This window comes from Myodes glareolus, chromosome 8, assembly GCF_982192425.1.
Source record: "Myodes glareolus chromosome 8, mMyoGla1.1, whole genome shotgun sequence".
Taxonomy (NCBI): Eukaryota; Metazoa; Chordata; class Mammalia; order Rodentia; family Cricetidae; genus Myodes; species Myodes glareolus.
In genome coordinates, this window is record NC_142033.1 from 21,852,239 (window position 1) to 21,866,636 (window position 14,398).

Sequence of the window (14,398 nt, forward strand, 5' to 3'; positions counted from 1 at the left end):
GATCTAATGTGTATTATCACAATTGTTTCAGCTGATTTTTTAATTTATTTTTAATTTCATTTTATATTCCATCCACAGTTCTCTCCCATACACAACCATTCTTCTGCCCCCTCCCACTTTCCCCCTAGAGCACCCCCATCTGGTCCTCTAGATGGTTGCTCCCATGGTAAGGCAACAATGTATGGCACATTAAGTTGGGGCCGACCAATTCCTTCCCAGCTGCGTTAAGGCTGAGCATGGCATTTCACCATAGGGAATGAGCCCTGATAAGCTAGCTCATGCACTTTAAAAAAATAAAATAAAGTTTTGTGGTTTTAGAAGAAACTTAGAATTACAATCTCCATGTAAAATCTTCTTATAACATTCTTCTATTATAGAATCTTCCAAGTATAAGCCAATGTTTTTTACTTGAACTCCTCTACCTACCTCATTGGCTGACTCCCACGAATAACAGTAGGATTAGATTTGCCATCTGTGTTCATAGAAGGCTTTGTGTGTGTTCTATCTCATGTTTATGCTTATATGTTCTACTTGCCACTTTATTTAACGGCCTTTGCCAAGCATCTAAACCTTCACCCCATGATTAAAAGCATGTAAGCGTATGACTAAATGCATAGTTCCCCAGGTTGCGTGATAGGTATCGTTGATAAGGGATAAAGTGTCATCCCTGAGGCTCTTTGATCTCCAACACCATTCTAGGCCAATAACTAAAGAAGATTTTCATGTTGTCCCTGGTTCAATGTACCCCAAGCCCTTTGTTCGTTATGTAGCATGGCACAGTAGGAGTTTGACAGAGTTTATGAGCTTCAGAAGGCCAACTGGACTGGGACTGAAAAAGCATGGGATCAAACCGGACTCTCTGAACGTGGCAGACAATGAGGGCTGACTGAGAAGCCAAGAAAAATGGCACTAGGTTTTGATCCTACTGCATGGACTGGCTTTGTGGGAGCCTAGTTTGTTTGGCTGCTCACCTTCCTGGACCTGGAAGGAGTGGGGAGGACCTTGGACTTCCCACAGGGCAGGGAACCAGACTGCTCTTTGGACTGGAGAGGGAGGGGGAGGGGTGTAGAGGAAGGGGGAGGGGAGTGGGAGGTAGGGAGGAGGTGGAAATTTTTTAATAATAAAATAAATAAATAAATAAATATGAAATCTGAAAATATAAATATGATTAATAGAGATGAATGACAACAGCAAGAAAAGCACATAAACAGAAGTAGTGCCTGTGGTGATGAATTAAATAAAATTGAGGTAGGAATTTTTAAATGGTGCTGATACATCTCTGATCAAGATCCTATCAGCCAGCAAGTGAAACACATACTGCCATTATGATTCTTCATTGTTATTATTATCACTGCTTTATCATGCTATCTCTGATTATCATTCCGTAGACACATTTGAGAAAAAGGAAGACACGGCACAGGCATCACGAGTTTGAATCTCTTTTAAGATGACTGCTGCCCGGTGTGAGTGGCACACACCTATAATCCTCATGCTTGTAAGGATTGCAAGTTCAGGGCCTGCCCAGGCCGTATGATGACACCCCGCCTAAGAAGAAAGAAAGAAAAAGAAAAGACAATTAAACAAAGAATTTTTTTCCTGAAGCATTAAAAACTAGACCTTCCTTACACCCTTACTGTGTCCCTGGCCTCTAGCATTTTCAATTTCTTCCCCATAACTGAACATTAAGATGTGTCCTATCTCGCCTCTCCACCAGTATGAGAAGCCAGGATGCTGTCCAAGACGGGGGAAATTGCTGGTTAAACCCATATATCTTTTAATTAAAAATCAACACCCTGTAGATTTGAGACTATCAGACATTCTTTAAAGAGCACTGGAATTAAAGTGGCAGTAAAAATTCAGGAGGGAATTCGCGGAAGGATGATACATGGTTGCTGGAGAGTTATGAGCTGGAAAACATTCAGATCCTAATGGAAGGTTAGGGCTCCAAGAGCCATTGGCTGTTCATAGGGAACAAAAGGGAAGTTGCCAGAAGGCTCCAGAGTGAAGTCTAAGCAAGAAGTAGGAAGAGCAAGTGTCTCTCGATGCAGGGGACAAAAAAACCCCACCTTTCTCAGACTCATCAGTCCTGCTACTTCCTTACTCAGGACAATTTAATTCTAAGTCTTGCTCCCACTGGGGTGATACGACTATTTATTATTTATGGATAGGCATATACACAGCTCACGGTTTACTAATGTTTTAAAATTAATTAGCAAAATGTTTGGAAAGCACTTTGAAGATGAAAAGTTGTGTAAGTGCTAAGTATTATCATTATGCCATTATCATAAAACACATAAAAGCCAGAGATTCTTGTAAGCTAAATAGGTGGAGGATGACTGTGCCACGCAGCACTCAAGGGGAAGATGGCAAGGGGACAGCCTCGGCGGAGCGAGGAGCCATGGACATCCCTGCGGAACAGGTGTGTGTAAGGGGAGGGGTCAGCAGGAGGCTTTACCACCACTCAGAAAGATAGTGTGGAAAGATGGAAGCAGTTAGCTCGTAGCCTGCGTTTTAAGGTTCTTAAAAATGTGCAATTCTCCTAAAATCGGCAAAATAAAACAAAACAAAAAGAGCAGTTCCTTCCACCCTTTATGGAAATACAAACAATACAAAGTTAATACAGAAGGAAAACACAGTTAGTGGGAAGGTTTTCACCATCGGAGTTTACTTCTAAATTTCCTGAGAAACCTTTCCATTATAAACAAGGTGTTCTTGTATAACAACTGAAACCTGAAGAGTTGGGGCCATCATAGCTTTGAAAGACATTTTCACTATGAATACAGAGTATGTGCCTGTGCTTCTAGTAGTATGGGTGATGGAGATGTAGCTGTGCTTGCTGTTGTATTTACTATGCAATCTCCCCACTTGGAAGTGGTAACAACACAATGCAGGTCTTATTTTTTTAATTATTAAAACACCACAGTGCTTCACTACTCCATACTTTTAGCAGCATGATTTTACATTCATGTTCATTTTACATTCAGTTCGGAAGTAAAGGCAAAACTAAAAAGAGACGATCTTTATACTTAACATTAGCAATGATGTAATTGGCCTGAAGACCAATTGGCCTGGAACGTGCTGACCTGCTATGATAAAGGAAGTAGATGGAGCAGAATTTTTATATCTACATTTTAATTTTTAAGCTAAACAGATAAGCATGAAGACATTTGTTTTCATACACATTATTCTTTCCAACACTATCACAAAATGCAGACATTGATAAACTCATTGTGAAATATTATATTTTAAAAATTACACATCTGTGCAAAATCTAGATTCTAGGTGACCAGCATATTGGCATGTTGCAACTTCTCAATATACAGCTTTAACAATTCTACTTTTTACTTTCACAATAATATTTAGCTTATCTACCTGTTAGAAAATACTGAGGTATTTTCTATAAAATTATGTTTCTTTCAATATTTTCTTAACAAAACTTATAAAACGTCAGGTCCTAAGGAATGTATTCCATCTCCTTCAGATCAATTTGATCAACCTCTTATACTCCATAAATACTACCTGAACAACACTGGGAAGACAGACTCTAGTTTTATCTCAGAGAATTAATAATTTTAGGTCCAGGCTAAAGTTGGAAATCCTTGCACATCCTTTATAAATAATTCTTTACATTGCTGATCTTATCATTACTGCACCTGAATGATTCTAATGTAAAATTTGTTAGTGAAATGCACATGGAAGATAAACGATTTGCTAAAATGAAATCAAGTTTTCCTGTTCTTTACCTCAACTCCTTACTAAGACTCAATTTTTGTTTAATGTTGGGTAGTTTGATTTTAAACACTTCCTCTAATATAGAGTTTGGGGAAGTAGAATTCACATGTGATGTTTGCAAGGATGTTCTAGAGAAAAGAATAATAGCAGTGTGGGACTTTCCTCTTCAGGTTAGGACTGTGCTGCTCCGCAGTGGAAACAAGAAAGCCTTTGGAAAGGAAGGCTTTCTGGGCTGTGAGGGAAACCCTCGTCCTCACCTCACCTAACTTATGAGGATGGTCAGAGGACAGCTCCTCTGCTTCCTTTACTGCCCCCTACAGAGAAAGACCACAATAAAGGTTGTCTCCCCCTCTTTAAAATCAGAAACATAGAATGGGTGGTTTGGAAATTCCTTCCCAGCTCCCCGCCAGGAAGTTTCTTCCACCAGGAAAGTTACATTAAGAAAGTTTGAAGTCACATTCTTTATGAGACATATTTTTGTATCTAAGAATCATTTTTGTATAGCTTTGTAAAATTTAGAAGGTAAAACCGTAAATAGCTTAAAATACCTATAAACTATTAAATTATTATAAAACTGTTAGGACTCATTTTTTATTTTAAAAGTAGAATCTTTTTTGTTTTGTTTTGTTTTTTATATGTCTCTTTACTAGCAAATGTTTCTTTTTTTTCAAAGTTTATTAAATTATAAAAGTTTCCATTTCTGCCCCTCCTCCCAACACCCTCCCACTCCTCCCACTCCCTCTCCTCCTCACTCTCCATCCCTAAGAGCAGTCAGGGTTTCTTGCCCAGTGGGAAGTTCAAGTTCCTCCCCCCTCCCTCCAGGTCCAGGAAGGTGAATATCCAAACAGACTGGATCCCAAAAATCCAGTATATGCAGAAGAAACAAGTCCCAGTGTCATTGTCAATGGCTTTTCAGAAAGACTCCGGGCCAGCCACATTCAGAGAATCCGGCCACATTCAGAATCTTATACGGCTTGATGTATAATAAGAACACGTTTAAAAGAGTTGAAAAATAGACCCTAACTATCTGCCATATATGCAATGTTTTCATTGGCAATTTCATTATTCTGTGGCAAGTTGACTGAGTGAAAGTAAAATATAAATGCATTAACTGATAAAGTGTGGAAGAAAACGTCTTAGGGCTCATGTTCATGTGTATGATTAAGTTACCAGGATTTACCATATCATTTAGTCAACTATTTCATACAAAATGTTAAACAGTATTCTAGATTCAATATGTGAGTTGATTTAAGGGAGAAAATATTTTATCAGTCTAAATCAGAATATTCTCTTGACTCAGGACTTCAAGGCTTATCTAGGAAAAAAGTGGAGAGAAGGGAATGTTACATATCTGGAATAATTCCTTCTCTTCTTCAGGCCCAAAAAGTTCTAAGGCATCATATGGAAATATTGAAAGACACCAAATTTCTAGTGCAAACAATTTAGACAATGATGAGTATCTTATCTAGGTAAAATGAAAGTTCTGAAAAAACATTGAATTTTCATTGACATTGGAACCTTAGCTGACACTGCTTCTTTAGAAAAAAACTATCCATTCAGGGAATCAGTGAGAAGTAACTAAAAAGTGAGCTTCCTAATAGATATTTGATTTTGTTACAAAATAAAAGACAAAATAATGTAGACACTAATATAAGTGATTCAACATGACCAATACTTCATATAGTCACTAAAATATATATTTATGCTTCTTCATGTTAGAAATATCTACATTCATATAAGCATGTGTGTAATACATACACAGAGACATATATATATATGGAGTATATAAAGTACATAAAGTAGAACATAAAGTAAATAATATGGCAGATAAAACAAAATATGAATTTGTGTTAATATAAAATAAAATATTGATATTTATTCATATATTAATGTTAAATCATAATGTTGAGACAAAACCATATATATATATATATATATATATATATATAATGGATTGAATTGTGCCTTCCCATTCATACCTGCCTCTGATATCTCAGAGTGTGAATACATTTAGAAAAAGCTTAAATTGGGTGATTTTCCTAAGGTGAGGTTATTGGGTGGAATCTAGCACAGTATGACTGTACTTATACAAGGAGGAGTCAGGACATGAGAACAAAAGAACAGTGTGATGTGTCAAGGAGAGACCCTTCACCTATAAGTTAAGGAACTTGACCTTGGGAGATTGTGAATCTGCCAATATCTTATTCTCAGGTTTCCATCTTCCATAAGCAAGAAAGCAACTTTCTGTGCTACCATGTCTAGTCTGTGGAACTTGTTGTGGCAGTCCTGAAACCTGATAGCAAGATAGAGCACACAGAACAAGTTAATTTTGTACAGTTTTTTCATGTTACATTTATAAGGGAAAAAATGTAAAGTGGTTAACAAATATGGGTACAATAAATTCTTCATTTAATTTCTAAAGACACTTCTTCCACATTTGTGAAAAATAAAATAAAATTTACAGCTGAAACAAAAATATATTAAAATAAAATTGCTTCCTAATTTGTAAATCATAAGACAGTATCTTATAATAGATTTTGTATTTATTCATTTATTTTTTTAAAACAATCTTTTCTCCTTTTACATACCAATCTCATTTCCCTCTCCCTCCCCTCCTCCTACTCCCTCCACTTTCCACCAGCCCCATCCCTCATCCACTCCTCAAAGAGGGTGGGGCTTACCATATGGAATCAACAAAGTCTGGCACTTTGAGGCAAAATGAAGGCCCTCTCTAGATTGAGCAAGGTATCCCTCCAAAGAGAAAGAACTCCGAAAGCCAGTTCAAGAACTAGGGATAAATCCTGGTCCCACTGCCAGCGGCCCCATAGACAGCCCCAGCCACACAACTATCACCCCCATTCAGAAGGTCTATGCAGGTTCCCTTGCTGTCAGTCAGTAAGTGAGCTCCCACTACCTCAGGTCACCTGTTTCTGTGGGTATCCCCACCATGGTCTTGACCCCTTTGCTCATATTATCGCTTCTCCCTCACTTCAGCTAGACTCTGAAAGCTCAGTCCAGAGCTAGCTGTGGATCTCCACATCTGCTTCATCAGTAGCTGGATGAAGTTTTTATGATAACAATTAAAGTAGTCATCAACCTGATTACAGAGGAAGGCCAGTTCAGGTACTCTCTTCACTACTGCTTAGGGTCTTAGTTGGGGTCGTCCTTGTGGATTTGTGGAAATTTCCCTAGTGCCAAGTTTCTTGCTAGCCCTACAATGGCTCCCTCAATCAAGATAATCCTTCTTGCTTTCCCTCTCTCTCCTTCCCCCATCTCAGCCATCCTGTTCCATCATGTTCTCCTCCCCTTCCTTTCTCCCCTCCCCCTCCCCTTCTGCCCCTCCTTCTCCACCCCCATGCTCCCAATTTTCTCAGGAGTTCTTGTCTACTTCCCCTTCCCAGGGAGATCCATGTATGACTCTCTTAGGGTTCTCCTTGTTATCTAGCGTCTCTGGGTTCCTGGAGGGTAGCCTGGTTATCCTTTTCTTTACATCCAATATCCACTTATGAGTGAGTAAATACACAGTTTGTCTTTCTGGGTCTGGGTTACCTCACTCAGGATGGTTTTTCTTTTTTCTACTTCCCTCCATTTGCCTGTAAATTTCAAGATGTCATTGCATTTTTTACCACTGAGAAGTACTCCATTTTGTAAATATACCACATTTTCTTTATGCATTCTTTGGTAGAGGATCGTTTAGATTGTTTCCAGGTTTTGGATATTACGAATAATGCTGCTATGAACATAGCTGAGCAAACGTCCTTGTGGTATGGGCCTCCATCCTTTGGATATATGCCCAAGAGTAGTATTGATGGGTCTTGAGGTAGATTGATTACCAGTTTTCTGAGAAACCGCCAAACTGGTTTCCAAAGTGGCTGTGTAAGTTTGCACTCCCACCAGCAATGGCGGAATGTTCCCCCTACTCTGCATCCTCTCCAGCATAAGCTGTTATTGATGTTTTTAATTTTAGCCATTCTGACTGGTATAAGATGGTACCTCCGAGTCATTTTGATTTGCATTATCCTGATGGCTTAGGATATTGTGCAATTCCCTAAGTGTCATTAAGCCATTTGAGGTTCTTTTGTTGAGAATTCTCTCTTTAGATCTGTACCCCATTTTTAATGGATTATTTGATATTTTGATGTCTAGTTTATTGAGTTCTTTATATATTTTGGAGTGTCTGATGTGGGGTTGGTGAAGATCTTTTCCCATTTAGTTAGCTGCCATTTTGTCTTATTGACTGTGTCCCTTGCCTTACAGAAGTTTCTCAGTTTCAGGAGGACAGGGTAGTACTGGGTAGGTGACGTTTTTGTTGTGTAAGCTTGATGACCTGAATTGAGAACCCCAGCCCTTAAAATGTCAAGTTTAGGGCTAGAGTGCATATACTCACAGTGTAGGAGTGACAAAGACATGTAGATCTTGAAGGTCTGATGGGATCAGAATACCCACTTCGGGTGAATGACTCAAAAACAGAGGTGAAACTGACTGAGGAGACATTTGGCTTTCTGAGACTGTGACTTTGACTTAGATGACTCTCTGGGCTTTGCAAAGAAATGTGGCACATTTCCATAATTTTAGGATCCTATACCAGGGAACCTAGGCTCTAACCAACTTACAAGGTTTCTAAAATTGTATGTCATTAAAATAAATTTGGATTTGCTCATTAAAAAGGTGGAGAGAAAGACACACAACGTTGATCTCTGACCTCCGCATACATACCCACAGGAATTTGCACCCCACCACATACTCACATACACATAGGGTTTTAAAATGAATTAAAATTTATATATTCTTCAATGCTGTGCATCTTTTAATTCCAAGATGTATGTAATGCTTAAAATTTGCAACCCCATCTTGATTTGTAAATAATAATGAAAAATTCCACATCTGAGTGAAAAGCAACAGATCCCTAAAAATTACCTAGTTTATGATTTTATTCCATAATGTTCTTACAAGACAAAACCATAGGAAGGGGAAACAGAATGGTGATTGTCAGGGCTCAAAGAGGGTGAGAGACCAGGAGATGGAGGAACTACATAGTTAGAAGGAAATATTAGGGGCCTCTGTTGATAGATGCCCAGTATCTTGGTCCTGTGCATGTCAATGTCCAGGTTGTGATATTAGAGTATAGACTACTGTCAAGGAAAATTATTCAGAGGATATGAGGAATATCTATTATTTGTTATAGTTGCATAAAAGTCTGTAATCACTTCAAAGTTGAACATTGATTTTTAAACATTTTAAAAATAAATACAGAAACATATCTAGGGACAGCATTCTATAAAATAATTTGACCAGGAACTACAACAGAGTAATGTCAGAAAGGAAAAGAAAAAAGTAGAATTTGGATTCCAGGTTTAAAACATTGAGACTTGCAACACTGAAATGTAATGCAGAAATTCTGATTTCAGTTCAGCTCATGCAAAATTATGTTTAAGACATTTTAAAGATGTTAAATGTGAAGTTTGCATTGATTGATATTAAGTTGATGGTAGCGCTACTAGGTACATCAGTGATCACAGAAAAGTACTCTTAATTTTTAGATGAAATATAAATTACCTAGGTGAATTTGTTGCAACTACTTGGAAAAGCTACATACATAATAACATGAAGTTAAAAAGAGGGGGGAGGAAGTGCCGGATGGTGATGGCATATACCTTTAATCCTAACACTCAGGAGGCAGAGGTAGGATCTCCGAATTAGAGGCTAGCCTGGTCTACAAGAGCTGGTTCCAGTACAGCCAGAGCTGTTACACAGAGAAACCCTGTCTCAAAGAAAACAAACAAACACACAAAAATAGCATGAATTAAGCATTATTATAAAAACTGAATAATTCTTAAGTTTATGAGATAGAAATGTGGCCATCTGTCCAACTAGTCTCTTTTTTATGAGTATTCAAGGTTTTGTTGTTTTTTTTTTTAAAAAAAGTCATTATTCTTCTTCCTCCCCTGAGTATAATGCCTTTTCTTTGTTCCCCTTTTTTATCAAACTCTTCGAAGGAATTATCAGTGGTCAAGTCCCTATTTACACTAATTCCATTGTTTTTTTAACCCTCTGTTATTCCTAAAGCTTCCTATCAAAATCACCTTTATGGTGCCCATCTGTGATTTCCATCCTCATTCCATAATCTATCTGCGCTACCTTTAAGCACAGTTTAGCTTGTTCCTTGTCCTTGATTCACCTCCACCAGCCTCAAGGATCCACATTCCTGCCTTTCCCACCTCACACTGGTTGTTAGCTTTGGCATCTATCCTCTGCCAGATTCTTCTTTCTCTCTAACACTCTAACAAAACTACACAGGTGATCCTATCTTGGTCTTCTTCTCTACCTACCCTGACTCCTCTGGTATTGACGTCCTCTGTCAGACTCTCATCTATATGATCAGAGATGAAATATTAACATGATGAACTCACACTCCTTTTCCAAATTGCACACTTGTATATCTGACCCACACTATCTTGTGAATACCTGTTGAACATCCCCAACAACAATACAGTTGCATAAAAAGCCTTTTCATCTTACATGATGACAGCACCATCACTTAAGTGTTCCAGGTAAATATCTAGAAAACATACTTCATTTCTCTTACAACCCATCTTTCCATTAGGAGATCTCTGTCAGTATTATACTTAAAATATATTCAAAATTCAACCTCTTTGCTCTACCTTTATTTCTCCAGTCTCAGTCAACACCATTAGCTGTTTCAATCATTGTAATATTTTCTGTCCTGCCCCTCTCCTACTTCTCCCTGCCCCTCTGTAGTTTCTTATACCTTCCTCTCTGTGGTTTCTTCTTCACAGCATCCAAAGGTGTTCCATCAAGACATTAGGCCAAGTCATCACAATCCACCACTCAAAGTTGCTCAGGGCTTCCATTTGGCTGAGAAAAAACCAAATCATTATCATGAGGCTCAGGAAATCTGGGCCTTGATGCCTCTCAACCTTACTTTTCCACTATTATTCCACTATTTTTCCTTCATCCACTGCTCCAGTCATAATTACCTAACATGTCAAACTTGTCCATAGCCATGGACCTTCCTTGAGTCATTGACTTTGCATTAAGTTTTCCATAACTCCTACACATGTGTTAACTATTCTCACACTTTGCCTGCATTGGTCTACACTGACCACTCTTCTTAATAGCAGTGTATCACACCTGCAGGTAACATCAGAACCGAATCTGATCTTTCCCAGTCCTACTTTTCCTATAGCACTTAAAAACTAGTACCAGTTACAGATTGCAATTATTTACCTATTTTTGTCCTTTCTATCTCTACTCAGTAGTTTATAAGCTCCATAAGGACAGAGGTGACTCTTCCTGGCAGAGAAAAACAAATATAAATATTCTTGGAAAGAAAGAATGAATATTGATTTAGTATTACCATTATCAATTATAGGTACTGAAAAATAGGCATCCCTAATACGATATCCACTAACTCTGCACTGTTTCCAAAGTCATCAGTCTACTGACTACATCATTCATGTAAAATAACACACTTTTACACTTAAAACCAAATTGATATGCATTTCCAAGATCCAAAATAAAGTTCTTATTGACACTTTCCTGTCCTTTTACTCAGAACAGAGTCCAAAGCAAAAATAAAGCTAACAAGGTGTGGAAAGATTATCCTTGTCATCTTAATGACGGTGGTTGCTGCTGTAGTAATTGGACTCATTGCCTATTCTGTCGCCTGTGGTAAGTACGTATTTTGCTTGTCTTTTCAGACACATGGGTTTTTTGACTTTACACCAGGAAGACTAGGAAATTTGAAGAGGGAGAGGAAACATGATTTTTTGTTTGCTATGCATTTTTACCTTTGTGGTTATTAACACTGACTGCACTAACACTTAATACTTTATGAAGGATAATAAATATATGAAAGATTGCACATGTAGCATATTTTTATGAGTTTTGACATATGAATCATGGCACTATCATTACAGTTAAGGTAGTAAATACTCACTCCCCAAAGTTTGTCCTCAGACTTTGTCCTCAAGTGACTTTTAGTCCAGTGCATTTATTCTAAAACTAGAGATGTAGTATTCTTTTGTTTTGTTTTGCTTTGTTTGGAAAGATTTGGGAATTGAGACTATATTAATGAATAAAGCAGGCACAGTTTCCTATTTGTTGAACTTAGTAGCTCTATAAGTAAACAATCAATGTGCTAACAAATAAATCTAAAAGCTAAGGACCTGCGATTTGTTACTACAGAAATACAATTTCTTACTGCAAAGCCTATGTTTCCTTTATACAATATTTCCTATCCATAAAATTCTTCCTTAGGTGTAAATTCTTCTCCAATATTGAACAGGGAAGGAAAAATATGTCTACAAATTTTCAATATGTTTTATTCATATAATAGGAAAAATTATGAGGTCAATGAGTTTTGTATTTTATGTCAATTTTTCTGTGTTTTTTTCTGATTATTTTAAGCATGAAGACGTTCTTTTTAATCATTAAAAATATTTTATTGTACATATTGAGGTACAGTGTGATAACTTGATACATGTACACACTGTTTAATAATCAAGGAGATTACCATGTATATCTCCTTAAATTACATCATTCATTTGTGTTTATAACTTTCATTTTTCTATCATCTGACTGTACTTAGTCACTTGTCATCTGACCTCTCTTTGTTCTCCTTTTCTAAGCACTTCCTAGTGGCCACTGTTCTAGTCTTTGGTTTTATATAAACAATTTTATATTTTCCACATAAGTGAGAAAAAAACAATATCTACATTTGTACATGACGAAAGTATGATAAGTCATGTAAGCAATGTAAGAGAATGCTAATGTCATCCCAAGGGAACCTACAAGGCAACTAACCTGGGCTCATAGGAGCTCACACACTGGACCAACAGCTAAGGAGCCCTCATGGAATCAACATAGGCCCTCTACATATACATGACAGTTGTATGGCTTCTTCTACTTGTGGGACTCCTAGCAGTGGGGTCAGGACCTGTCCCTGACTCTGGCAGGCTTTTACAAACCTATTCCTTGTACTGATTTGCCTTATCAAGCCTTAATATAGGGAAGGAGTGTAGTCCTACCTTAACTGGATATTCGATGCTTGTTGACACCTTTGGGAGGCCTGCCCCTCTCTGAACAGAAACAGAGTGGGAGACCATGGGAGGGAGGGAGGTGGAGGGAGGGAACGGAAGGAGTGGACAGAGGGGAAATTATGGTTGGAATACTATTGTTGGAGTTTCTTTTATTCTAGTCTCCCATTGGATGTGAAACTGTTGTTTGGTTTTTACTCTTTATTCTTTGGCTTTTGGGGTGGTCTACTACCCAGCTCCTAAATAAATCACACACACAGGTTTATTCTTAGTTGTGATTGCCTGGCCTTAAGCTTGGCTTGTTTCTAGCAAGCTTTTCTCATCTTAAATGATCCCATCTATCTTTTGCCTCTGAACTTCTATCTTTCTCTATTTCTGTATACCCTTCCTTATTTCTTCCCCTGTGGCTTGCTATGTAGCTGGGTGGTTGACCCCTGGTGTACTCCTATTCTTATTCTATTTGCTCCTTCTTTCTTCTTCTCCCAGATTTGTACTTCTATCTATCCCCTCTGCCCCACCTATCCTTTCTTTTGCCTCACTATTGGCCATTCATCTCTTTATTAAACCATCAGGTGTTTTAGACAGGCAAAGAATCACAGCTTCGCAGAGTTAAACAAATGTAACATAAACAAAAGCAACACATGTTTACATCATTGAAACAAATGTTCCACGCATAAACAAAAGCAACACGGCTTACAATCTTATTCTACAACAGGATTACATGTGTAAGAGTTTGTCTTTCCCATCCAATATCTACTTCTGTTTGCAATGGGAAAACAACACCTACACAGACAGAAACAGAAAGAACTATGCAAAATTAACTAATCAGGCACTGCCCTCACCCCAGGAAGGAGGAGGTTTGCAATACTTCCATTGTAACTTCCATGTATATTCATTAGACAGGTTGCAATGACAGATGTTACAACTGCTAAATCACAACTTATAGCCATAACATATGCCAAAACAAAAACAAACAAAAAACTATGACCAAGAAGCACTCGCTTGAAAGGTAGACTCTAAACTCAGTCATTCATCAAGAGTAGGTACCATAAACTGAAGGTAAAATGAAAGTATCTAAAAATATTATATTTGGAAGAAGATGAACTTTCATGTCTTACATTTTTATCATCAACTTAACATGTAACGAATTAATATTTCCCCTTCACATAAGCCGAGAAACGGACTTCATAAAGCAGATCAGTGTTATCCTGAGGAGACCTTTACAGATTAAGGGATAAAACAGACTTAAATCTGCTTCCCACATGCAATATCGAAAATGTAAGTAATGAGTTGTTAGGCTGGAGAGATGGCTCAGCGGTCAGGAGAACGTGCTGAGCATCCAGAGGATTCTAGTTCAGTTCCCAGCCCATCCATCTGTCAGGCAACTCACAAATTCCTGTAACTGCAGCTCCAGGTGTTCTAACTGCCTATTCTATTTTCTGGGGCACCCTCATACAGGTAACAGACAATCACACAAACACATAAACAAATACAAATAAATAAATAAAAATAAGCCTTAAAAGAAATAAAAGTGATTTATGGTGTTTCAGCAGTGTAAAGAAGAGGCAATACCCATGAACTGCCAGAGTCAAGGGGATAAATAATGG

General features: G+C 37.8%; 1 protein-coding gene across 2 annotated transcripts in view; it reads left to right on the forward strand.

Annotated features, from left to right (window-relative positions):
• Window positions 1–2,363: 2,363 nt before the first annotated feature.
• The window catches only part of LOC125408167 (transmembrane protease serine 11C), a 51,853-nt gene continuing 39,818 nt past the window's right edge, over window positions 2,364–14,398 (forward strand). For both annotated transcript variants that reach the window (XM_048446270.3, XM_085691707.2), the window contains exons 1-2: window positions 2,364–2,419; window positions 11,309–11,424. In XM_048446270.3, coding sequence (XP_048302227.2) covers window positions 2,364–2,419; window positions 11,309–11,424 — 172 coding nt within the window. The remainder of the gene's footprint in view (window positions 2,420–11,308; window positions 11,425–14,398) is intronic.